The sequence below is a fragment of the Sorex fumeus genome, unplaced genomic scaffold (assembly GCF_029834395.1).
Source record: "Sorex fumeus unplaced genomic scaffold, SorFum_2.1 ptg000050l, whole genome shotgun sequence".
Classification (NCBI taxonomy): Eukaryota; Metazoa; Chordata; class Mammalia; order Eulipotyphla; family Soricidae; genus Sorex; species Sorex fumeus.
Genome location: NW_026606107.1, coordinates 2,558,898 through 2,586,324, shown reverse-complemented (window position 1 = coordinate 2,586,324; position 27,427 = coordinate 2,558,898). Strand labels below are relative to the sequence as shown.

The 27,427-nt window shown below is 37.3% G+C and overlaps 1 protein-coding gene across 3 annotated transcripts in view; it reads right to left on the bottom strand.

The window, feature by feature from the left end:
- SYTL4 (synaptotagmin like 4) overlaps positions 1-27,427 on the bottom strand; it is a 70,996-nt gene that overhangs the window by 11,113 nt on the left and 32,456 nt on the right. The window contains exons 2-13 of one of the 3 annotated variants that reach the window (XM_056124192.1): positions 18,388-18,560; positions 17,924-18,139; positions 17,678-17,787; positions 17,346-17,448; positions 5,006-5,107; positions 4,454-4,535; positions 4,060-4,150; positions 3,838-3,945; positions 3,231-3,331; positions 1,706-1,884; positions 1,304-1,406; positions 623-784 (exon numbers count right to left, since the gene is read on the bottom strand). In XM_056124192.1, coding sequence (XP_055980167.1) covers positions 623-784; positions 1,304-1,406; positions 1,706-1,884; positions 3,231-3,331; positions 3,838-3,945; positions 4,060-4,150; positions 4,454-4,535; positions 5,006-5,107; positions 17,346-17,448; positions 17,678-17,787; positions 17,924-18,139; positions 18,388-18,497 — 1,467 coding nt within the window. In that variant the 5' untranslated portion in view covers positions 18,498-18,560. Of the gene's footprint in view, positions 1-622; positions 785-1,303; positions 1,407-1,705; positions 1,885-3,230; positions 3,339-3,837; positions 3,946-4,059; positions 4,151-4,453; positions 4,536-5,005; positions 5,108-17,345; positions 17,449-17,677; positions 17,788-17,923; positions 18,140-18,387; positions 18,561-27,427 lie in introns of all 3 variants that reach the window. The other 2 variants (XM_056124193.1, XM_056124191.1) reach the window with 2 other exon arrangements.

Genomic DNA, 27,427 nt, shown 5'->3' with positions numbered 1-27,427 from the left:
AAAACTTTGTTGTGAAAGGGTCAATCACACAAAGAAAACAAAATCATTTTCCTACCTCAGTCTCCCTTCCTGTAGGGAGCTGTCAAGTAACAGTACTATATTAAAATCCAGGTTGGTATTCATATCCCAGAGACTATTGTGCAGTCGGCTACACTCTCACCTGAGATGCCATCTCCAAAGTAAAATTGTCCCTGGATTTTATGACCAAATGCACAGCAGTTGAAACTCCATGAATTGAGTTTCCACTTTTTCAGTGAAAAGGTTAGCTTGTAAAATGATTAGAATACATCTGAAAGGTTAGCTTGGAAAGGAGGTGCCAGTTAAAATATTAGGATAAACCAGGACTCCAGGATGTTAAGGAAGTATAGCATGACACACATATGAAAGACTTTTCAAAGAAAATCCATGGCTTCATCCTTTGGCTAGCCTGCACAGAAGAAATGACTCACAGATGACATCCAAAATTACTGTCAAATTCAGAAGCCTCAGCTGGGCCAAAATTTGAGACATTCCGAGACACAGACTACATTCAGAGACACTAACAGTATGTACCAGCAGATAGATGTCACTACAGACAATTATACCTCAGACCCAAATTGTGTAACTTTTAAAGGTAGACTACCTTTCCATGTAAAGGGAGGCAATGATCCAGTTTCTTATCAAGCATCCAGGAATCCAAATGGACCTCTGCCTCTCCAAGGAAAGTGTTTCTTCCAAAGCGACCGTGATGCCAAACAGAGAATTGCAAAGTCCTCTGGGTCAGGAGAGATTCTGGGATCTCATACTGTTAAGGGAAAGGAGAAGTTCAAGATGATTAGTTGATGGTAATTTCTCAGAAACTATTTTTGTAGAATCTGAGTAGCCATGCCTAAGCTTATCATACTGAAATTAAATTCCTGAACCCCTAACAACTTTAAGTTTTCTTACTCAAAGCCTCAGTCTATCCCATTTCACAAAAACCTTTCATATTTCATGGGAGGATCTGGAAAATTCATTTATTTCTCCTAGAGTGAATGAGAGAACACTGAAAACCTCAAAAAGAGCTGCCATGAGATTTCTTATCCCAAATTACTTTTTTAAATGAGATCTTTTAAAAATGAACCTACAACTTCACATACACACACACCACCTTATTCTCATTTCTGAGAAGCCAGGATGTGAACCATATGCCCTAAGTGTATCCTTAAACACACAGACAGAATTACTGAAACCCATGATAGGCCAAGATAACTGCAGAGGAATAAATAAATCTCACAGCACAAGACAAAGCAAATTCTTACATCCTTCTGATGCAGATACTTACTCTAAGGATCTCCTCATACAGTGGATTGATAGTGTCCCGCTTAATGCTGGTTTTTCTTTTACCTTGACGGGACTTATCAGGCAGAAGATAAGTCTTCACATACCTAGAAACCAAAGAGAGCACTAAGTAACTTGACATCTTTTTTTCCCAACCTACTCATCATGTCCCTGCTCTCTATATACTTATGCCATGATGAAATGAACACGTTGCTTAAAGCTCTCAGACATGCCATTCTTCCAGTGTTTTCCCAGTCCTGGTTCCTAACTCATATCTGCTCTAACTGCCATCCATCATACCTCCCTGTCCCTCCAAGGCGTGATAGCATCAGTTCAAGTGTGCCTGGATAGATGCCAGGCTCTGAGCTTTCATCTCAGATATCAGTCAGGTTACAGAAGCACTCACGGGTTAGAGTGCTTCTTGGTTGCATCAGCATAGGCCAGCTGGTGGCACTCCTTCACGTGGATGACCAGAGTCTGTGTTTTCTGTTCATACTTCAGGGAAAAGTAAATCTTGCCAGTCACAAAGATGTTCCCAAAATCACCAGCTTCACTATAGATGCTCATCATGCTGCCGATTGTACTCTGAAGATAAAGCACCCACAAACATCTGGGGAAGGCATACTCACCCTTCCACTCTGCTTATAACTTCCCTCACAATAAAGTCACAGTCACAAAACACAAGCTTCAGAATCCTCTACAATAATCCGGTACAACCACTAGTTTTGTAGTCTTGTACCAGAATATAAGAGACAGTAGTAGTACACTCACAATTGTTCAAATGGATAAATTAAGTGATTGTTCACCTAGGAATTTAATTTCTCCTGTTCTCTTTGTATACATTTTACTGTTGAGTTTGTTGGTTCAGAAAGTTGGCAAGGAGTACTGAGAGGTAAAGTATAGCTAAGTCCATTTCTTATGCATATTTTATATACTAAAATGTTGGCTACAAGGGTCAAATTGCTAATATTAAAAAGGTGCTTTAACTATCTGGGAGTTTCTTTAACCTACCTGACCCTTATCAAGAACTATAGATAGAAGTGATTGGACTGGGAATATATTTTCACCTTAGGTAGAAATGAACTCTGCAAGACCATCATTCTCTTCCAGTATGTGAGCGGGGAAAAACTCTAATCACCCTGGTTCCTTCTGTATTTCCTCTAACCATCTAATCTTCATACTTACAACAGAACTAGACCTTAACTGTTACATATCACTTTAAATTTATGCTTTCGATCATATTGTTGCTCTTGAATAAAAGGCTGATGCCAGTTAGCCTGGCCAGAGCCCTTATAGATGTAGATGCAGACTCTGACTAGTTCTTTCCCCTCCACTACTATTATTCATGACCCTGAACATGAGATTGGTTGTAGGCAAAGATAAAGAAATCTTCACACTCCTTCCTCTAAGGATATTTTTTGTAGCATTTTCAGTGGTTTTTCATAACAAACAACAGAAAATATATTGCTTCGGTTCTTCTTTGGTGCAGGGGTTGGGGTTCGGGATAGAAACATCTAAAATATGGTGGTGGAAAGGTGTATGATGGTGGGATTAATTTTTGAATATTAAATGTAATCAAATATTGTAAACTACTTTATAAAATTAAAAATAAAAGAAATCTGATCTTACTTCACAGCATCAGTACCCCGAATAGAGTAGGTCTAGCTTACTTTTCATAAGCCTATGATGAAATCTGTCTCAAGATGTTATAATTATCAGATACAAAAAATCTCCAAGGGAGAGGCAAGAAATTCACCTAAATATGCTCTAAGCAACTCTGGTCCAAATTGAGAATAGAAACAAAAACACATCTGACTTACCTGGAAAAAATAACTGATGATCTCCCCTAGTTGTTGCTCTGCTCTATGGAGGCCCTTGCTTTCTTCCTGATACCCCAACATGTCTCTATCTATAGAACTTAAGCAATTTACCATGGAAGAGCCACTTCGCATGCTGCTTCTGGCTAGCTTCTGGCGATGCAACTTCACCAGGTGGTCAATATCCTCCTCTTCTTCTTCTTCTGCTTCTTCTTCTTCTTCCTGGGATAATATTTATTTAGAGTTAATACAAATAATAATAAGTTCAAAGAACAACAGTTTCCCTTTTGTGGAAACCACAATTGCTGTTAAGCTCCAATGTGTAATGAGCACTTGAGCGCACATTTCCTTAATTTAATGTCTCCCTATTTTAGGCATCCAGTTTATGTTCCAACCATCTTCCTCAAATGTCAAAAGAAGTAGATAAGGTTACCTCTTTCACATTAGAATCTTCCAACCTACCCATCCTTTTCATTTTAATCAAAATGTATATTTATTAGATTTCTCAACTTTATATTTAGCACTGTGTTAGAAGACAAAGAGATAATGAAGACAATTCTTTTCTTTTAAGCAAGTCATCAATCAAACAGAACTGGTTTTGGAAAAGGGAGAATCAAGACTCATGTAGCCGTACCCTAAGTAATTAAATATGTTGGTTTAGTATAAACCATGTTTAGATACATAAAATTTCATATATACTACAGGGAAAATACAAAGATACTTACCATATCCACACTGAGTCCTGGGACAGATTTGCTTCTGTCTCCCAAAGAAGCACTTTCGGGTTCCATATCTTCCAGGCGAAGATCAATCACAGATTTAGTATATTCTAAATAAAAACCCAAAACCCAAGTCAAAAGAGACCTACCCTTTTCCATACCAAGAACCCATCTAGGATACTAGTAATTTTTCTCTCAAAAGTCCATGAGAGGAAACCAGCTACCTGAAGGTCTGAGGATCATTTTGGTGTTCTTCTTGAAAATCATTTCACTCTCATCAACAGATACTACATTTTGACCCCCAGGCTTAATTTCCTAGGAAGGAAAGACAAAGAAGTGGAAAAGGACACTTGATTAGGTAAAACTATGGAATGAAGAAGGGGAGCATACTAAGAAGGGGGGGCTCAGATTTTTTAAGGAGGCTCAAGTATGACACAGTTAAGCAAACACTCAATTCCTAGGTAGCACAAAACTTCCAAAGTTGAGAAAATTCATTTAAATTCTTCCTGACAAAACAGACCTGAGGAACTATGAGAGAGAATGAAGGAGTGAAAGAGAATGGAGGGAGAGAGAAATAAAGGAGGAGAGAAGGGGCATAGACCATAAACTATAGCTTACCATTACCACAGGTACTTGAGATTTGGGGGCAGACATCTTCTTCCACTCTGGAAAGAGGCCAGATTTATCCAGAGAGTCTCTCCTGGTGGTAGATACTGGAGTTATTAAAGAAAAGCACTTCCTCCCTTGCCTTTCTATCCAGGGACCCAAGATCTATGAAAGTTAACTTGAGGTCACTGTAGGAACCAAATCCACAAAGTAATATGATTTCTGATTTACCTTGGAAGAATGCAGATGATTGCATAAGCAACACTATAAAAATGCTCACAGCCCAGTTCCTAAGGGGCAATAGCATAGTTGCTACTGCTCTAGGAAGACTCTTCCAAGGTAGCAGACTGTTGAAGTTAGCATGTTCTAGAAGGCTGTGCTCAGAGTTAAAGCTGTAGCAGTGCTACTGAAGGACTTGTAGGGGGTTCAGAGAAAATAATGTATTCAAATTCCTTAGAACTGAAGTAAGGAAGACTGAAAGTACAGGGAACCAGTATTTCAATGTTGAGGAACAAAATGCAAACACAGGTTGATTGGGTGTGAAGAACAATGGAAGGTTCTCACCTAGATGTGCTATCGGAGTCAGCGGTGTAGCTATCCAGACTCTCACTCTCAGCCTCCAATGCACTCTTTCCACTTTTTAGCTTAGGCACTTCAAATAGCACACTGGAATTAAAATCAAGAGGCAATGTATCAAGAAAATGGGAAGCTGACTCCTTCCAGCCCATTCAAAATAGAAGTCTTAGTAATCTCTCTAAGATAAAATTCTGAGTACAGTTTTAAATTTATATCATTCTAAGGTAAAATTCTGAATACTGTCAGTCTCTATTGCTGTTAGGGCTGAGCTCAAACTCCTTGGCATGTCAAGAAATTCATCCTTTACTCACCATTTCTCCTTGTACTTTATATTCCAGAATGATGGACTTCTTTTGGTTCTCTGACTAAATCTGATTTCTACCTATTCCTGCTTTTCTATTCCTCAGATGTTTTTTTCACAGCAACTACTTTTCCTTACCTGCCTAAATACACTCTTTTAGATCTCTTCTTATATGTCTATTCCTCCCAAATGCTGTGACCATATCCAGGTTGGTTTAGTGACTTTGCCATATGCTACTAAAGAACCCTAATTTTTTGGTTGCAGTACCACAGATTTAATTATGTATGTCGTTTTAACAAATAATTTAATTTATTCACTAATTTGGATACATGATTTAATGCCCGTCTTCTCCATTAGACTAAATTTCCTGAGATCCGTGACCATATATCTTGTTCACTGTAGTATCCCCAAAGGCTAGAAATTAGCATATAGTTGGCATCCAAATATTTGCTGACTGAATTCTTGACTTAAAGCTTTCAGTGAGGCTAAGGTATATAAAAAAATAAGCAGTATTTTTGAATTATATATTCTAACAACCAGAAATTATTTTTCAGCTTAATAAAGCATATAGGGATAGACACTATGTTTGGGTTCCTTAGCTCAAAAATGTGAGAAAGCAAACCAAAAGGGAAAAAGGAGTCTGCATCAAATATTTGAAGTGATTTCATTTGGCTGGGGGCTGGAGTGATAGCACAGCGTGTAGAGCGTTTGCCTTGCATGCAGCCAACATGGCCCACCCGAGTTCGAGTCCTCCGCCCCTCTCGGATTGCCCGGCAAGCTACCAAGAGTATCTCGCCCGCATGGCAGAGCCTGGCAAGCTACCCGTGATGTATTCGATATGCCAAACACAGTAACAAGTCTCACAATGGAGATGTTACTGGGCCCACTTGAGCAAATCGATGAATAACAGGAAGACCGTGACCATGACCATTTGGCTGACAATATATCATACTTTCTTGGCTTTCTCCTCATACTTGACTGATTCCTCTTTCTCATACTTCTTTCCTGGTCCCTCCTCATCTCCAGACCTCTAAACTGATTCTCTGGAAAGCTTCTCTTCTCTATAGAAGATTATTCCTAAATGACATAATGTAATATCGCAGCTTTAAATATCCTCTGAAATACAAAAACTTCTAAATTTATCTCACTCAAATGCTAGATTTATATTGCCAATGGCCTACTTGCCATCTCCACTTGAATGTCTCACACAACAAGTCTAAAAACCTGATCTTCCTCCTCAAACTTGCCCTTCCTTCCATTTCATCAAGCGATAACTCTGCATTTTCATTTCTCGGTTAAAAAATCTTTGAGGTGGTGGGCCATACTAGGCTATGATCAAGGCTTACTCCTGATTCTGTGCTCTGGAATAACTCCTGGATGGGCTTGGGGAATCACATGGGATGCCAGGATTTGAATCCGGGTTAGCTACATACCTTACCCACTGTACTATATTTGGCCCATGAGGCAAAAAATATTTTAAGAATCACCCTTGAGCGGCAAAGAGATAGTACAGTGGGTTGGGTGCTTGCTTTGTATAGCGCCAGCCTGGATTCAATCCCTGGCCTCCCATATGTTCTGAGTCATTCCTGAGTGCTGAGCCAGGAGTAGACATCGCCAGGTGTGGTCCCAAAACAAAACAAGACAAAACAAAATCACCCTTGACTTCTCTTATTCTCTTATAGTACAAATCCAATCTATTAGAAAATCCTCTTGGCTCTGTTTTCTACGTAGATGCATACTCTGACTAGTTCTTTCCCCTCCACTACTATTACTCAATCCAAACCATGATTATCTCTACCTCCTGGATGGTTGTTATAATCTCCTAAATCATCTCATTGCTTACACCTTTATCCCCATACAATCTTTCCTCAACAACAGTTAAATTTAGTCTTCAAAATACAAATTCCACATAGAATTATCATGTGATCCTGCAATTTCATTTTTAAGTATCTGTCGAAAAGAATGAAAAATGTCCATATAAATGCTTATGCTTGAATATTCATGGTATTATTTGATGCCAAAATGTGGAAACAATCCAAAGTGTATCATCAGATGATTGAATAAATGAAAGGTGATATATTCATACAATGAAATGAAAAATGAATGAAGTTATACTATATAATACAACATGAATGAAACTTGAAAATATTACATTAAGGAAAGAAGCCAAAAATAAACAGTCACCTAGAAACAGTATGATTCCACATACTGGAAACAGTATGATTCCATTTATAATAACTGTCTATAATAGACAAATTCATACAGACAGAAAGCAGATTACAAACTGAGAGAAGTTAGTACTGCTTACTAGGTATGAATTTTCTTCTCAGAGTAGTGAAAATGTTCCAATATTGTAATAGTTATACATTTTAAAAGTGTTGAAAGTCCATGAAACATTCCCTTTAAAATTGTTAAAGAAGATAAATTTTTAATATTTAAAAATTCTGGTCACCTAATTTACAATACTGTTAATGAAAGGGTTGCATGCATACAATATTCAAAAAGCATACACACCACAAAAGTATCCCCCTTACCCCATTCAATTTCCACCTCCCGCTGAGACATGCTCAATTATATAAAACAGTTCTTGGGTGATAATTTTAATTCTAGGGTTTCAATTCTTTATTTAATTCTTAGTTTATTGGCATTTGGCCATTTGTTTATTCCCTTTGTTTCTTTATAATCCCACATATGACAGGTCATTCTATACCTGCCCTTCTCCTTCTAAGTAATTTTACTCAGCATGATACTCTTCAAAACAAAATAGATGGTAATTTCTATGTTAATTTCTCTAAATGTCACTCAAATCCTTCCTTCTCACTTGAAGTTCATACAAGTGCCAAAAAGTTTACATAATTTGCTTCGTACCCCACCTCTGTCCTTATCTCCTCCTTCTCCAGAGCCATATCCTCCTAGCTCACTCAGCTCCAGAGTACTTTGTGTCAAGTACAAACTCATCATAGAGACTTGATCTGTATTGGCTCCTCTGCCTAAAATAATTTCCCCCCAGGTACTCTCAGAATTTTCCTCCTTATTTGTCTTTACTCAAATGTCACCTTAATATGTAAGCTTTTTCCTGGCTATCCTAAATAGAACAATAAATGCATATACATGCTTTGCTAGAACCCCCTATCTCTGCAGTCTATTTCACTTTTTCCAAAGCACTTATCAAGTCAACAAGTAGCAAATATATTTATATATATCTGATTAATTACTGTCTATGCCTCATGCCCCAATCTAAGCTCAACAAACATGGGACTTTATTGTATCCGTTGGTGGTATATCCCACCACTAAGATAATGTCTATAAAATAGTTGGCACATATAGATATTCATAAATAAACTAATAAAGAATAAAGTAATAAAAACCTATAATTCCTTAGGCAGTAAAGAATAAACTTTTCAAGTTATCACATGCTGTTTGAGAGAGCTGTATGAGAAAAGACAGCGGGGTTGAAATCTTCGGGCATGTGAAAAGTAAAATACGTCTTTTCTTTCAAGACTTTTTAGTTTTATAGTTCAAGACATAACAATGAATGTATTTCATTTTTATATAATAAAAATTTTAGAATAATTATTTTACTCCTTTGCTCCAAAGAATAAAGAGCCCAAAGTAGAACCATTCCTCTAAAGAGGTAGTTTGACAAGGATCTATGGAAAGTGTTTTCTCCTTGTATTTTCCCCCTAAAGATTAATATATACTGATGCAGAGCTGATATAAACCACTCTAGGGCAAACAGGCAATTATTTGACATCTGTGCAGTGAAAAATAGACTAAGAGATGGGAGTTCTGGGCTTTAATGATCTTTATGATCTCAGGTAAATCACTTATCTTGCTTTCTTTTCTGTAAAAATAAAGGGGTTAAATTAGATTATGTCTGAGGGCCACATCATTTTATGGAAAAGATATTTTATGGCCACTTAATCTGTTTCCATGTTTAGGAAAAATAAAAGTCTTCTGGGTCCAATGAGACAGGTGGTCACAGGCAGCCAGAAGCAGGTTTTATAAAATACATTCTAGCCAATGATGTCAGATGTGTTAATCAGGCTCAGGAAATAAAAGTCATTCTAATTCTTATCCACACAGGAAAAAGTGTGCCCCATCACCTAGAAGAGATTAGTCACCTATTCAAAGCAGGGTGAATAAAATTAGAGTATGTATGTATGTATGTATGTATGTATGTATGTATGTATATATGTGTGTATATATGTCCCTCTCGGAGAGCTGGCAAGCTATCGAGAGTATCTCTTGCCCGCACAGAAGAGCCTGGCAAGCTCCTCATGGCGTATTCGATATGCCAAAAACAGTAACAACAAGTCTCACAATTTGTTATGAGATGTTACTGGTGTCCGCTTCAGCAAATTGATGAACAATGGGAGTGCAGTGCAGTGCTACTATGTGCGTGTGTGTATATATATATACACACACATATATATGTATATATATATGTTCATGTATATATATATAAAATTAAACATTGAGGAGGTAGCAAATAAAATGAAATAGACCTTTTCTGTTGACATGGAAAAATATAAGTGTTATATTTTTTCTTGGTGCATCCTGACATAGTACCTGACATAAAATGCAACATATTTGAGTATGCAATAAGATTTTAAAGGGTTTTTCTTGATTGGAGATTTGTGGTCACACCTGATTATTCTCAGGGTTAACTCTTGGCTCTGAGTTCAGGGGTCATTCCTAGTAGGGTTTATGGAATGTTGTGCCGGGAAAAAATTCCAGGTCACTTATGTGCATGACAAGAGCTTTACTTGCTGTAGTCTCTCTGGGCCTATGATTTTAAGTTTTAGCATATGAATACACCCAGGGAAATATCACATTTAAGTAAATCAACATATCAATCACTCCCAAAAGTTTTCGTTTGCCCTTTCATAACTCTTCCCTCCATTCCTGCCATGTCCAAGACTGATGTGCTTTCTTTCACTAATATGCATCTTAAATTTTCTAGAATTTTATATAAATATAATCATACAATATATCCTTGGTTTTGTTTTGGCTCCTTTTACCAGCATGATTATTTTGAGATTCATCTCTGTTTTGTATATATCAATAGTTAATTCCTTTCCAATGCCAAGTAGTACTTTATTGTATCAACAAACTGTACTTTATCCATTCACCGTTGATGGACATTTGGGCTATTTTCCACTTTTAACTACTACTAATAAGCCTTTTATAAACATTCGTGTGCAAGTTTTTGCACAGACCTAATTTAATTTCTCTTGAATAAATACTAAGAATGGAATGGGAATCAAGATAGGTGTACACTGAACAAAGCACTGATCAACTGTTTTCAAAAAAGACTGCACCACTGTATATTTCCTTCAACAGTTTATGAGAATTCTAGTTGTTCTTCATTATCATTAATATTTTCTATGGTCAATCTTTTTAACTTTAGTCACATGTGGGTATACCTTAGTTTTTTATCATGATTTTTAACTGTATATCCCTAAAGACTAATGATGTAAAGAATCTTTTCATGTAATTATGTGATGCTGTATATTGACTTTGATGAGATGTCGTTTCAAAATTTGGTCCCAATTTACAGTGTGTTATCTGAAGCACTGAGAATTTATTTATGTTTTTTGTGTGTCTATATGTATGCATGAAAAATACATGTAAGTACCAGAGACAAATTTAGAGCCCCATGCAGGTAAACAATGAACTTTTCACAACTATATCCCTGGCTTATATTACTGATATTTCAAAGTTCTTTTTTTCTTTCATTTTGTTCACTTAACATGTATGATGTATGTGCCCAAGAACAGATGACTGGTTAAAGAAACTTTGGTACATCTACACAATGGAGTACTATGTGGCTCTTAGAAAAGATGAAGTCATGAACTTTACATACAAGTGGTACAATATGGAAAGTATCATGCTAAGCGAAATGAGTCAGAAAGAGAGGGATAGACATAGAAAGATAGCATTCATCTGGGGGATATAAAATAATAAAATATGAGATTAATACCCAAGAATAGCTGAGAGCAACACCAGGAGAATTACTCCATAACTTAGAGGCCAGCTGGGTATTCTAGGGGAAAGGACAATTCAGATAGAAAGGGGAACACCAAGTGGAGGGTGTTTGGAGGATCCTCCCAGGAGGGGAGATGCAGGTTGAAAGTAGACTGGACTGAACATGTTCGCCACTCAATGCCTCTTTGGCTGATCACAGCGCCCAGGAGGAGAGAGAGAACAGGGGGGAATGCCCTGCCACAGTGGCAGGGGGGGGATGGGGGGATGGGAGGATGGGGGGGAGGGATATTATCCTGGTGGTGGAAAATGGGCACTGGTGGAGGGATGGGTATTTGATCGGGGTATGACCGAGATCCAAGCACAAAAATTTGTAAATCTACAACTGTACCTCATGTCGTTTCACTAATAAAAAAGAAAAAAAAATGTATGATGTATATCAATACTTTTCAAATGTAAAAAAATAAATATGTAAGAAACCATGTATGTATATTAAACAGTATGGTAGTTCATGCACCAAAAGTATTAATTACTAACAGTAATTGTCTGGGACACAGGCAGTGAGAACTGGCTTTATGTATTGCTTTACTGGGGACTTGCTCTATATAATGCTTTTTAGTAGTCATATTAAATATAATAAAGTCATTTCTCTTTGGCTGGGGGAAAATTAGAAACATAAAAAGTCAACAATGCACCAGCATCAATCACATGAGGTCAGAAGCAAAGTCATAAAGTATAAAATTCAGAGCTAAGAAAATACAAGCAAAACTACCAATGTGGAGATATGAATAATAACTGAGTAGACACTAGGTAGTTCTGGGATAAGTCAAGAAAAATAAAAAGCTCAAAATATCAGGAATCACTAGGGCACCACAATAGAGGCAGATGAAACTGCAAGTGTTTGTATCTTCCAGGGAACTAGTATGAGCTAAAGGATCCAGTTATTTTAGAGCTGAAATGAGTGAGCCCTGTAATCAACATACAGAATTTCAAAATACTGAAACATTGGATGGTTATAAGAATGAAGCACTGGGGGGGTCTTCCCGTTGTTCATCGATTTGCTCGAGCGGGCCCAGTAACGTCTCCATTTTGAGACTTGTTGTTACTGTGTTTGGCATATCGAATACGTCACAGGTAGCTTGCCAGGTTTTGCCATGCAGGCGAGATACTCTCGGTAGCTTGCCGGGCTCTCTAAGAGGGGCGGAGGAATCGAACCCAGGTTGGCCGGGCTGGCTGCATGCAAGGCAAATGCCCTACTGCTGTGCTATCGCTCCAGCCCAAGAATGAAGCATATAGAAAGCAATACTGTATTCTCGAACGAAAGTATAGGAAGTTATGGGGGAAAGATATCAGTTTAGGTGAGAGGTCCTATAATAAGTCATTCACACTCATCAGAACAAACAAAACATGTAGTAAAGCTTCTCATACTAAACTTAAGTAAAATGAAAATATATGGTTTGGAAAATATATAAATAAGTCATGGTATTGGGGGAAACTTGTAAGATAAAAGAAGAATCCATTCTGAAACCAAATATAACACTGGGGCAGAAGTGGATTTTTGGTGAGTGCTTTACACTACAGAGGAGCTTAACAGAATATAGATTTGACAAAACACAAGAGCTGAAATACAAGATACAAGCAACAAAAGTACTAAATACAAGATTGAGAAGAAATAACAAACCACCCATAATTCAAATGAGTAAACTAGACACTACAAAATAAAAGAGAAAGGAAGAAGAAAATGGGAGAAAATGGTTGGAAGTCAAAGTAACAATATAGAGGAAAGAACTGAGAGAATTATGGTTCATTGCTTTAATCTTTCTCTTTTTTACTATCACATTTCAGAATTTAAAAAAGAACAGAGAAGACAGGATGAGAAGACCCAATATCAATGAGACAGAGTACTTAAGTAATCAAATGAAAGAAAATAATTTGGAGGGCACAATAATGAAAAATTTTCCTCAAATACAAGAAGAACACACAAGTATACTACATATCAGGAGGAAATGATACAGGATGGAGAATAATGTATATCTCTATTAGAACTTTTATTAGACTGCTCAGATTATTTTTACCTTGCCATGATTTATAACAATTACATTCTATTTTTGCAACCATATTTTTGTTTTGGGCTTGAGCAATAGCACAGCAGTAGGGCGTTTGCCTTGCACACAGACAGCCCAGCTGAGACGAGTTTGATTACTCCACCCCCCTCGAAGAGGCTGGCAAGCTACCAAGAGTATCTCGCCTGTATGGCAAAGCCTAGCAAGCTACTCATGACGTATTCAATATGCCAAACATAGTAACAACAAGCCTCAAAATGGAGACGTTACTGGGCCCGCTAGAGCAAATCGATGAACAACGGGAGGACTGTGACAGGGTGACAATGATTTTTTGTTTAGTTCGAGCTAATATTTTAAAAGATTGCATGCTTATAATCAAGCCTTGAACCATGGCTTTTATACACACACACACACACACACATATATATGCATATATATAAAATGAAATTTAATCTTGTGCAAAGTATACTGATAATGCTTAATATTGAAGAAAGAATGAATAACTTACAACTTGACCAAGTCACTACACTCTACCTTAACAAATTCTAGACACAAGATTAGCTAAGAAAACTAAAAGGATTAAAACTGGAATAGAATATTGAGGGAAGCAGCAGTGAGTCCCAGAAAACAGCAGAGCGCCGGAGGTCTCTCCAGACCCTGTACCAGCCAATATCACTGGGGGAACCTCAGATGGAGCAGGTGTGCCCTCTCCACCCACTCCAGATGAAACCCTAGAGATCAAGAGCTCTCAGAAGCAAGGACCAGGTATGCGGGTTCCAGGACTAAGACTCCAGGCTTTACAGTGGCAGTAGAGGAGTAGGGTTGTCCCTCCCCATCTCCCAACCGGCTTAGGGTTCTGGCTGTCACACCCACAATCTGCTTCTGGGCACCATCTCAGAACAGCACTACCATTATTTGCATAAGACATAAATAAAGATACACATAGAAAGGCTGGAGTGATAACACAGCAGGTAGGGCTTTTGCCTTGCATGTGGCTAACCCAGGTTTGATTCCTCCATCCCTTTCAGAGAGCCCAGCAAGCTAGCAAGAGTGCCCCGCCGCATGGCAGAGTCTGGCAAAGCTCCCCATGGCTAACAACAAGTCTCACAATGGAGATGTTACTGGTGCCCGCTCAAGCAAAATTGATGAACAATGGGAGGACAGTGGACAGTGCTACACATAGAAACTCCTAGAAATTCCATTAACTGTTAGAAACAATAAATGAATATTGCAAGGTTAAGCATGCTACAAAATCAACACACAAAAACCAGTTGCAGAGCCTGAGAGAAAGTACAGCAGGTAAAAAGTACTTGCCTTACACGCAACTGACCCCAGTTCAATCCCCAATACATATACGGTCCCCTAAGCGAGCCAGGAGTGATATCTGAGTTTATCTGAGCTCAGAGTCAGGAGTAAGCTCTTTGCACAGCTTGGTATGGTCCAAAAACTAGAAACCAAAACCAAAAATCTGTTGCATTTCTATATTTCTGCATTTATATATTTCTATTGAAACAGGTGAGAAAGAAATTTTTTTAAATCATTTAACATTTTGCCCCCCAAAATACTTGGGGCCAGAGCTATAGTACAGTGGGTTAGGTGCTTGTCTTGCATATGACTGACCCTGGTTAATCAGGTACCCCCAGCACCACATATAGTCCACTGAGCACCACCAGGAGTAAGCCCCGAGCACCGCCAGATGAGGCCCCAAAAGAAACAAAAAAGTCAGGTATTTAGAAATAAATTTAACAATAGAGATTAAATGTTTATATAACAAATACTATTGAGTCTACTAACAGAAAAAGATTAATTCTCAAAAGATTAAAAATAGAACTTCCATAGTACCTAGCAATTCCACCCAAGAATACAAAAACATTAAGAAATATATGCACTTATGCTCACTGCAGCACTATTTATAATAGTTAACATCTAGAAACAACCCAAATGCCCAAAGACAGATGAAAGGATAAAGAATGTGTGGACTACTAATTACTCAGTTATAGGGAAAGATGAGATCCTGCCTTTTGTTACAACTTGAATGGGACTAAATGATATCATGTTAAGTGAAATAAGGAAGACAGAGGACAACTGTCAGATGATCTTAATTATATGTGAAAACAAATCCTTGGTCTTTGATTATGTAATTGAGGTTACCAACTTGGAGGAATGAGGTAAGGAAGAAAGAGATGAACTGTAATTGATAGAACATTAGTGGAGTGTCTTTCTCATTTTAATGTTGGTGGAGGTGAAGAATCTTTGCACACCAATTTGATCATTGTATAATTGAAAACCAAGCACAAAATTTGTAAGTCTACAACTGTACCTCATGGTGTCTCACTAATAAAAAATAATAATAATAATAATAAACACAAACACTAACACTAACACTATTGTGATACCCCACAAAAATAAAAAAATGTATGTCCATTGGTGGAGAAGAGGTCACATTGGTGTGGTATTGGTATTGGAACATTAAATGCCTAAACATTGTTATAATAAAAAATAAAAACTTATAAAAGTGTATGTCCTTACAAAATCTTACAATTTATGTTCCAAGCAGCATTACTCTTAATAACGAAAAAATAGAAACCATTTAAATGTTCATCAACAGATGATAAAGAATTTGAAGCACATACATAGACTATTGGGCTGGAGCGATAGCACAGTGATAGGGCGTTTGCCTTGCACGCAGCCAACATGGCCGACCTGAGTTCGATTCCTCCGCCCCTCTCAGAGAGCCCAGCAAGCTACCGAGAGTATCTTGCCCGCACGGCAAAGCCTGCCAAGGTACCCGTGGCATATCCAATATGCCAAACACAGTAATAAGTGTCACAACGGAGATATTACTGGGCCCACTCGAGCTAATCGATGAACAATGGGAGACAGTGACATAGAATATTAAGAATATAGCGGCCAAAGTAAAAAATAAGAATATTATTTGGCAACAAAAACAGAGAAGTAATGATGCATGCTGAAACACAGATGAATCTTGAAAACATGTTCTGTGACAAGAGGCAGTTCAAAGAATTACATATTGCATGATTCCATTTAATTAAAATGCATAAAATTCACAGAGACAGAAAGCAGATTAGTTATTGCTTAGGGACAGAGAAGGATAACAGGACTTGAGGGTAGACAAAGGTAAAAGGTACATTTTGTAGTGATAAAAATGTTCTAAAATTTTATTGAGAGGGCCAAATTGATAGCACAGCACATTGTGGCTGACCTCAGTTCAGTTCTCTGAGCACTCCAAGAGCAATCGCCAGGCACAACTAACTGTGATCCACAAACCAAAATAAAATTGTCTGAGGTAATGATGCGTAATTCTGTGAATATAATAACCACTTCAATGTACACTCTATATGAGTAAGTTTTATGGCATGTGAATTAAATCTTATAAAAGCATAACCAAAATAACATTGAGAAAAAAATGATCACTCTATAATTTTCATATTTTTCCCTTAAACATAAAAGATGTTAATGACTAATACCATTTGTGGTCAAGAACATTTGTCAAAAGAATAGCTATTCTTCTATTTTATTTCAGAATTTTATTCAGTTAAATTCCAGTAAATTAAACAGAACACTTTAAATTCAGTATTAAATATATTGTATATTTAGTTTTTAATATTTTATATATTATAAAGTTTTTTAGTCTATATATGTATGCATAAAGGATATAATTTTGTATTATGTGTATGACGCATAATGGCAATTTGGATGATGTACTGTTTTATTTTTTTGTTTCCTATACAGGTTAAATTTTTAATTAAAAATGCATTCTTTTTATGTCTTCAAATTATTCTTGTAAAAAACAAAGTATGGCAAAATGCCAACACTTACATGTGAGTTGCAGAATTGCAACTTTTTTCTTTATAAATGGTCCTATATTTTGAATATCTTATTTTATAGATAGAAGAAAATAAAATAAAAGAACAAAAGAATGAATAGCATTCTTTTATTATTGCTAGGTTCTTACCTGGAATCTTTATGTTGTTCCTGGATGCTCTTTCTCCCCGGCCAAATAGTGCCCACTTGTGACTGGTGAAGGAGAGACTGTGGCACGGTCTCTCTTTTATTCACTTCAAGGAAAACAAAAGCATGGCAGAATGGTGATGAGGAAGAAGAAAAGGAAAACACATTATATCTATAGAAATTCTGGTAATATAATCTTTCATATTCTTCACAAATAGGCTGAGCCCCCAAAGCATTACGAACACCCAGTAAGAATAGAGTAGAATTCCATACTATAAAACTTATCACTGAGCTCATGTACCGCAAGAACTATCCCCAAACAGGTATATACCATACCTGCAGGTTTGCGGCGCAGGGACATCCTGATGATCTCACTTCCTGTGTGGTAAGCAAAGCGATTCACTTTCTGGTCATAAAACCAGTCTCCAGTCGCCATCTTCAATTCTCTGGAAAGGAATAAAAGAAGATACCAGAAGGATAAAGAATGGTTCTTGTCATTCAACCAGCAAAGGCTAAGGAGAGAAATCTTCAATACAGCCAGAAACTCATACCCTCTCTCCAATCACTATAGGTAACACTCACATTTCCTTGGCGCACACCTTGCACCTCCAGGTACCATTGCTCTCCTGGATGCGGCAATCCCGACACACAAAGTGATTACAACCCCGGCAAGTGTTGGTTTTAGGAATAAACCGACCCAGGCTTTCCTGGCACCGGGCACAGGTGCGATCACTATAGTGTTGGCTGCCTCTTTTGGCCCCTTTCCTTTTTATCTCCTGTAACTCATTCTTCAGTCGCCTGAGAAGACCCAAAAAAAAGCACAAATGAAATCAAGATTTGCAGAGGACAATGAAGTGTGGTTGAGGGGCAGAAATGGTAAGACTAATTGGTTCTATGATAGACACAATCTCAGAGCCAAACCTGACTCAACAATTTATAAGCATCATGCACCAACTGCTTTAAAAACCAGATGTTACGTATCACAAAAAGTCTGGATATCATTGATAAAACATGTAGGAACTCATGATTTCTTCAGGGATGCTTACCTAATCCTTTTCTCATCTGCTTTCCGGAGCTCTTCATCTCGTTGTAGAACACTGAGGATCAAATCCCTTTCCATCTCAGATAGAAAAGAAAGGTCAAGCATCTCCGACATGACTTACTGGACTTACTGTATTTTTTTCTTCAAAGTAGTAGAGAAGGGAAGCGACAGTGTTACCTGAAATAAAACAAGATCTCATTTGCACAAATAATTTACTCCAGAACAGATTGCACAAAGCATTTACTCCAGAACCGCCTGGGAGCAGGGGTGGGGAACATCTAGCCTTAGAACATGATGGGACAGACAAATATGTTTCCTGTCAGCTTCCCTGACCGATCTGCCTGTGTGAGATAGTCCCAGAGTGATGCTATAAATACCTATGTGACCTTTGGAATAAAAAGTTTCCCCACTCCTTCCCTAGAGCCTTTTGTTAAACCATTTTCATCCTGAGACAGGCTAAAGAGACAAATATATGTAGCTGACCAATTCCTACTCCCATCTGAATCCTGAAGAAATTTTGATTTTTAAAGTAAATTTTTATAACAATTTAAAATTTTTATTAAAAAATATATAAAGAAAAAACTCTGGGGAAGGGTTGGTTTTTTCAGGATAAGAATCTTAATCTGGATAAACCACAGAACATCTGAGTCTTCTATTCCCCACCAAGTGGGTTTTTAATCATCCAATTTTCAGTAAGAGTAAGTGTTTTCACTTTCTAAGTCAAGGTATTAAGTCAAAGAATTAGACAGAGGTCTTTGTAACATAGGAGTAAACCACATGGGGATTCCTGTCAGTTTAAGCCTTGTTTCTCCTTTCCTGATCAGTTTGCATATTCTCAGAATTCATCAGATTACTGCTGCACTTAAAACTCTCCATTACTTACTTTATCTCCCAACATTCTGATTACTATGACTACCTCAATATTATCTTCACTTGAACAAAATAGTTAGTACAATGTGTAAGGTGTTTGCTTTACAGACTGCCAACCGAGGTTTGATCCCTGGGACCATATATGATGCCCCTAGCCCTGCCAGGAATTAACCCTGAGCACAGAGCCTGGATTAAGTTCTGAGCACTGCAGGGTGTGGCCCAAGAAGAAACCAAAAAAGTATCTCCAGTCATTTTACACAGTTCTGTTAAGCACTAACTCTGCCAGGCATTGTGTAAATTGCTGAAGATGACACAGAGATGAGTAAGAATGACAGTTTTCTATTTTTAAATTCCAAGAGTAATAGGGAAAAGAGATATACATAAATATAGTACAATACAGTGACAGAGATGAATAATAAATTAAGTGTTATGGTAACGTAGAAAGAAATTAAATAATTCTGCCTTACTAACATGAGAGAGAGAGAGTTGTACACATAAAAGGTTTTAGAGAACAGGTGTATTTGCCTATATATATATTTGGTGGGGAAGCATGTAAGAAAGATAGGTTAAAGTCATATTACTACATCTCAAACACCTTAAAATTAAGAGATTTTAAAATGTATTATATAGACAGTGGGGCAGGAGCAATAGCACAGTGGTAGAGCATTTGCCTTGTGTGCAGCTGGCCTGGCCGAGCCGGGTTCAATTCTTCCGCCCCTTCCAGAGAGCCTAGCAAGCTACCAAGTGTATCTCACCCGCACGGTAAAGCCTGGCAAGCTACCTGTGATGTAGTCAATATGCCAGACACAGTAACAACAAGTCTCACGATGGAGACATTACTGGGCCTGCTCGAGCAAATCGATGAACAACGGGAGGAGAATGATGCCGTGATATAGACAGTAGAAACCCATCATATATCTTTGATTTTGCCTTGTTTTTTGTTGCTTAACATCACATGATTGAAGTTCATTTACAAGATCACTCTACACTATAAAAAATTGTTTCAACAAATTGAAGTGCAATTGATATAATTAACAATGTGAAAAATTCATTCTCCTTAGCCAAGCAATAGTACTTCTAAGAACCAGCTACTAGAGTTGGAGGGATCGCTCGGGATAGTAGATGTGCGCTGAAAGTAGACTACGACCAAACATGATGGCTGTTTGATATCTGTATTGCAAACCATAATACTCAAAAGGACAGAGAGAGTAAGAGGGAATGTGCCTGCCATAGAAGCAGGGGTTGGGAAAGGATGGGGGTGGGGGGAAGGATACTGGGAACATTGGTGGTGGAGAATGGGCTCTGGTGGAGGGATGGGTACTTGAACATTGACTGAAACACAATTATGAAAGTTTGTAAGTCTGTAACTGTATCTCACGGTGATTCATTAAAATAATGAATAAATAAAAAGAACCAGCTACTAGAAACTTCACACAGATTAGCAATTGTTATTACAACATTATTTTTAAGTGCAAAAAGGGTGCTTTAACAGAGGAATTAATTAAATCATACTTTCATATAGTGAAATACTATGCATCCATTTAAAAAATATTACATATCCACATGGGAATACAATCCTGAGTGTAAAACAAAAGTGATTTGCAGACCACAATACCCAAAATGAGAGCGAGAACAAAAGGGAATGCCCTGCCACAGAGGCAGAGTGGGTTGGCGGGGGGGACGGCGGGGGAGGGATACTGGGATCCATGGTGATGGAAAATGGGCACTGGTGGAGGAATGGGTATTTGATCATTGTATAATAGAAACCCAAGCACAAAAATTTGTAAGTCTACAACTGTACCTCATGGTGTTTCACTAATAAAAAATTTTTAAAAATTAAAAAAAAGAACAAAAGTGACTGCAGAACTAGAATGAATGATCTATTGGTGAGGTATTTATACATTTTTGCAAAGACAATAAAGGTCTAGAACTAAAGGCATTATCATTTGTTTCTTTTGCAGAGTACAATTTAGAAAAGCAACTTTCACTCTTTTATTTGCAGAGTACAATTTAGAAAAGCAACTTTCACTCTTTTATTTGTGTAATTTTGTCTTGAGCATTAATATCTTACATTAAATATAAAAAAGACAATTTAAAGGAAGATAGGAGTATTATTGTTACTGTCCAAACAAAAGAGAACCTAGGTTTACTAAGTTTGAGTCTAAGCAAATCCATTTTATTTCCATCACCCCAATTTAAAACTAGAATGATTGATCGAATAGAGAGGATGCAGAAGGTAACGTCAAAGATACCTACTTGAATATCTAGGTTAAACGGCTAACTGGCTTGTGACAATCCTGCCAAAAATAGAAATTAGAAGAGAAACAACAGGTTTGGAAATGAGTTAGGAAGTTTCAATTCATCCATATTGAGTTTGTGTTGCATGCAGGATACCCAGGTAATTAGGCTCAAGAAGTAGCTGGAGACACTGAGCTAGACCTCAGGAAGCTGTATATAAAATAAAAATTTGGTAGCCATGGGAACTGACGGGTACAAGACAGTAAGAAAGAATACTTAACCTTCTCTGCTTCCCTCCGAAATTAGTGTATAGGTCTAATAATTTTTACTAATTACCTACCAAATACTAATGAAAATAAATAATACAAAAACTTATAAAGGATTTTTAAACCTCAAAATGTTCTCAGTTTGACTATTATTTGGAATTTATTAAATTAGAAGATACTAGCTAAGACTCTTTGTTAGGTCCATTTCACATAGTCATCTTAGTTCTTATCCCAAGGATAATATATGCTCTCCAATGAAACATGAACTTTTTAGATATTCTTCTATGTATTCAGTCCAACCCTTAACACAATATTTATCAGTATCCATATGCCACAGCACTATTATTAACAATCATCCCTGTCATTGTCAATTCAACAGCTCTATTTCTTAAGAATTCACTATACAGCTAGCCAATCCAAACTTTACATATATTAACTAAGTTAATCCATATGACAATCCTGAGAGCTATAGTGTACCAAGTTTATATATGAGAATACAGAAGATTAATTTGCTCAAAAGTAAGTACCAAGTAAGTGAATGCTGGGATTAAAGCCTAGACAATCTGATTCTAAGCTAGAATCCCACCAGCTCCATCCAGGCAGAATCAAGACCAAAGCAATTATATAACACTGAACAGTGCAATAAAAATATTTAGAAATAGATTTCCATATGTGTGATTGTGGTGAATTTCTGGTCAATATGTCAGTCATTCCTGTAAAAAATAATATCACTATTTCCCCAACAACTAAAGATGAAAGATAGCAAAAGTACACACATGCACTCACACACAGTGTAAATGAGAGCTAATTTAAAGTTATTAAAAACTGGTACTTGTAGTGAGGTAGCAGAATTCTGTAAGACACAATAATAAAATCAAGTTATATAAAAACAAAGGAAAATAAGATAATGGAGGGAAGATAATAGCAATCTAAGAAAACAGAACTGTTTATACTACACATCCTTCTCTTATTTTTCACTTGTTATCCTAACCAACAGAAACTGCCAACCTTAAATTCATGAATCTCTACTTTCCAAACTCCAACTCACTGACATACCTTTTCTTAATCTCATCATGATTAGAGTCTCTTGAGACCTCCATTTTCTCTTGATCTACTTGACTACCACTTTTTGACTACTTTGACTACTACCACTTTGACTACTACTCCTTGACTACTGCTTTTTTTCTCTCTATCCTGGAATCCTGAACCACTGTCCTCTTCGGTATCTTCCATATCCATGTACTTTCATCCACAAATGCCCATCAAAATTCCAAACCCATTACCTATACTACAGCCTGCCTTTTCTGCTCCTACATCCAGGTACTATAAAATTCCTACTATCTAGTCTCAGTTGGACATTTTGTCACCTATAAATATTAATTATCCTTAATTCAGTTTTCCCCCATCACTTTCAGGTTGTTTTAAACCTTTATTCATCTCAGATTCCCACTGCTCTTTCATCAAGTTCCATCAAACTATAGCAAACTAGCAAAAAAAATTTTTCAGAATTCATCAGTCTGTATCTCCATCAACGACTTTCTCTCTTCCATTACTCTCAGTCAAACTCCTTTCAAAAAGTCATCCCTTACACTCAGATACACCTTCAAAAATGTGTTACTACAAATTCCAACACCAATCCGATTACCAATCAGCTCACTTGAGAGAACAGTAACAGAGTAAAGGGGAAAAAATATCAGGGGAGAAAAGTAAGGCAGAGAGAAAATGGAATGCAGTATAGTACAGTGGGTACGGTATTTGCCTTGCACACAACCCACCCAGGTTCGATCCCCAGTATCCCATATGGTCCCCCAGCACTGTGAGGAGCACAGAGCCATGAGTAGCCCCTGAGCACTGCCAGGTGTTCCCCCTTCAAAACACAAAACAAATAAAGAACAGACAGAAAGCAAAAGATAAGGTGGTAAAAACAAACTTCAATGTCAATAAATTTAAAATATATAAGCAAATCTCACCATTTAAAATATAGAGATTAGGGGCTGGAGCGATAGCACAGGGGGTAGGGCATCTGCCTTGCATGCAGCTGACCAGAGTTCGATTCCCAGCATCCCGTATGGTACCCCGAAGTACCGACAGGAGTAATTCCTGAGTGAAGAGCCAGGAGGAACCCCTGAGCATCTCCGGGTGTGACCAAAATTGCAAAATAAAATAAAATAAAATAAAATATTGCGATTAACATGATGGATAAAATTTCAAACCCAGTTATGTGCCATTTTTATAAGGGCACCTCTTAAAAATTATGAGGAAATCTGATAGTAAAAAAAGATGGAAGAAGTTATCAAATGGATAACCATATTGTTTTTTAAAATATAGAATATTTACCCCCCGAAATGACTAATTTGAGTGGTCATTGAATTCAAGTTGCCTTGTTCTGCATGCAAAATATGCTGAAACACCTAAAAAGAAATCATTTTCAGATATATCCTGGCCTCTAATATCAATTATATGAAATATAAGTAAATCTAAAAATACTTAATATTTTATGAATATATTTTATTATTTTAATATACTATATATTTTATGTATATATTTTATGTAGTTAATATATTTTATTAAAAATATAAGTAAATATAAAAGGTAACTTTTAAGTTTCAGTCTTTTGTATTTTGGGCCACACCAGGTGGTGCTCAGAGCTTGCTCCTGGCTCTGTGCTAAGGCCTCATTCCTAGTGGTACCAGGTGCTAGTGGGGGGACATACGTAGTGCTCGGGATCTAACCCAAGCTGACTACATGCAAGGAAAACACCTTACTTTCTATGTTATCTCTCCATTCCCAAAAAGGTAATTTTTAATCCTAACACTTTTTGGAAGTTTAAAGATGAATGAGGAAATGCAATAATGCAATGGTTTAAAGTGTGTGTGGGGGTGGGGGGGTGGGGGGGGAATTCCTAGATCACTCTTGTTTCCAAAGTATAGGGAAGAGAAGGAATGAAAACAAGTGCATGTTATGCAGAGAAGACACAGATGAGAAGCAACAGGGGCAAGGGTTATGTTGGTGGTGTTAATGATAGAGGTAAATGTACAAACCACAGAGTCAACAACACTGAAATCATGAACCCAAACTTAAATAAACGAACTTACAAAGATACCTGTTGAAATGGCAGGCTGGGGTGTGAGTGGGGGTTCGGGATGGAACCTGGGAACACTGGAGGAGGGATATGAAACTGGCAGTGAAATCAGTGACATAACACTATGTCTAAAACCCCAACTAGGAATAACTTTGTAAATCATAGTGCTTTCATAAAATAAAATTTGGATGGGAAAAGACCCATGTGTTTTACATTAAAATCATAATTGTACAAAATCATTAACATCATAAAGATGGAACCAGCTGCTTACCTTATCAATACCATCTCCATGTTTTCTAAAAATTCATAAAGTAAAATATGGAATAAAAACATTTTTTTCATGTCTCTTCCAGTTTAATCTCTTGCCTTGCATGCAGTCAGTGCATGGGATCCCTGGAACAGCATTGGGTCCCACAAGGATTATCAAGAATGACTCCTGAGCATACCTGGGTGTGGCTCCTAATCTAAAACCAAACAAACCAACCCCAAACTAACAATGCTTTCACATGAAATGAGTTAAGTGATATCATATTTATGGTAAATGGTACACTACAATTTAGAAAAATAGAACTCAAGAAACTACTAGTAAGAAAACCAGGCAGATTGGAGGTGGAAAAGCCTATGAGCTTTCATATTCTTCTAATTGACAGATATCAAGGTTTAGTGGAGAAACTAAAGCCCAAGGAAACTTTTGAGGCATTCCAATGAAATACAGATGTGCAACTTTCTGAAGTGGAGGTAAATGGATGGACACTTCGTTCCTGGTTAGTTGTAGTGTGTCAAGACTCAGATGAAATATTTTAATAAAGCATTATGTGGGACTACATAACCAAAAGAAGAGATTTTTTTTTAAGATGGCTTGGGTTGGAGCAATAGCACAGCAGGTAGGGCATTTGCCTTGCATGCGGCCGACCCAGGTTCAATTTCCAGCATCCCATATGGTCCCCCAAGCACCGCCAGGAGTAATTCCTGAGTGCAGAGCCAGGAATAACCCCTGTGCATCACTGGGTGTGACCCAAAAAGCAAAAAAATAAAAAAATAAAAAAGATGGCTCATTTAGTAGGAAAATTTGGACCCAGTATGTTGATTTGCTTTTAAATTTCTAGTCCTTATTTGTTCAACCTAGAGATGAGTAAAAATAAATTCTTAATTTAAAAAATAAAATTATTCATTTTTGATATATTTTTATTAGTGAAACACCATGAGGTACAGTTGTAGACTTACAAATTTTTGTGCTTGGATTTCGATTACACAATGATCAAATACCTATCCCTCCACCAGTGCTCATTTTCCACCACCATGTATACCAGTATCCCTCCCACCCCCATCCTCCCCTCTCACCCTGCCTCTTAAACATATTTATTGCTTAAAATTTGAGATTATGTATAAAATTTTATTTTAGTCTCCAATACTCTTAATTATAGGACTTATGCAAGCAATATTCCAATATTCCACACTGCACCAAAGTATTTGCTTCATTCCACCACTGTTTTAATGCCCCTTTAAAACCCCTACATTTCCTTGTCATTGGTGAGCTCAGTTCTGTAGACCAGTTCTCAGGTTCCGTTGCCTTTAGTCATTTGTTATTCCATTACTATGGTTCTTTATATCCTACATATTAGAGAGATCATTCTGTACCCATTCACCTCCTTCTGACTACACTCAGCATGATATTTATTCTCCAGATCCATTCATTTATCAGGAAATTGGATAGTTTCATCTTTCTTGCAGCCAATTAGCATTCTATTGTGCATATATACTGTATTTTTTCTAGAAACCACTGTCATAATTTTTTTGTTTTTGTGTCACACCCAGCCATGCTCAGGGCTTACTCCTGGCAGTGCTTGAGAACCATATGGAGTGCTAGGAATTGAACCCAGGCGGGCTGTCTGCAAGGTAAGATACTAACCTGCTATATCTCTCTGGCCTCAATAAGCCAGTTTCTTCATCCAGTCATCTATTCTTGGACATTTGGATTATTCTCAGATTCTGGCTATTGTGAAAGTGATACAATGAATATAGGATCACAGACGTCTTTTCAGAATAGAATTTTGGGTCCTCATGTGGGATCATAGTTTAGTGCAAACACTGTGTTATAAAAGCAAGGAAACTAAAACGAATCAACTATTAAAGTACAAGATTAACATGCCTCTCTTAATTATTGATAGACTATCAGTAAGGTTGATAAAAATAGCAAATATATACAATTTGAACAATAGAATAAGTCTGAAACAATGAATAAATGTAGAATTATGTATCCAAATGGGTAGATTTAGTTTAAACTTTAATCCTATAAATTCGGATAATAATAAATAAACATAACAACATTAATTGGTTGATACTAACATTTATTAATTAGAAACAGTAACCACTGTCACTGTCCTCCCATTGTTCATCGATTTGCTCGAGCGGGCCCAGTAACATTTTGAGACTTGTTGTTACTGTGTTTGGCATATTGAATACACCACGGGGAGCTTGCCAGGCTCTGCTGTGTGGACGAGATACCCTTGGTAGCTTGCCAGGCTCTCCGAGAGGGGTGGAGGAATCAAACTCAGGTTGGCCAGTTTGGCTGCATGCAAGGCAAACGC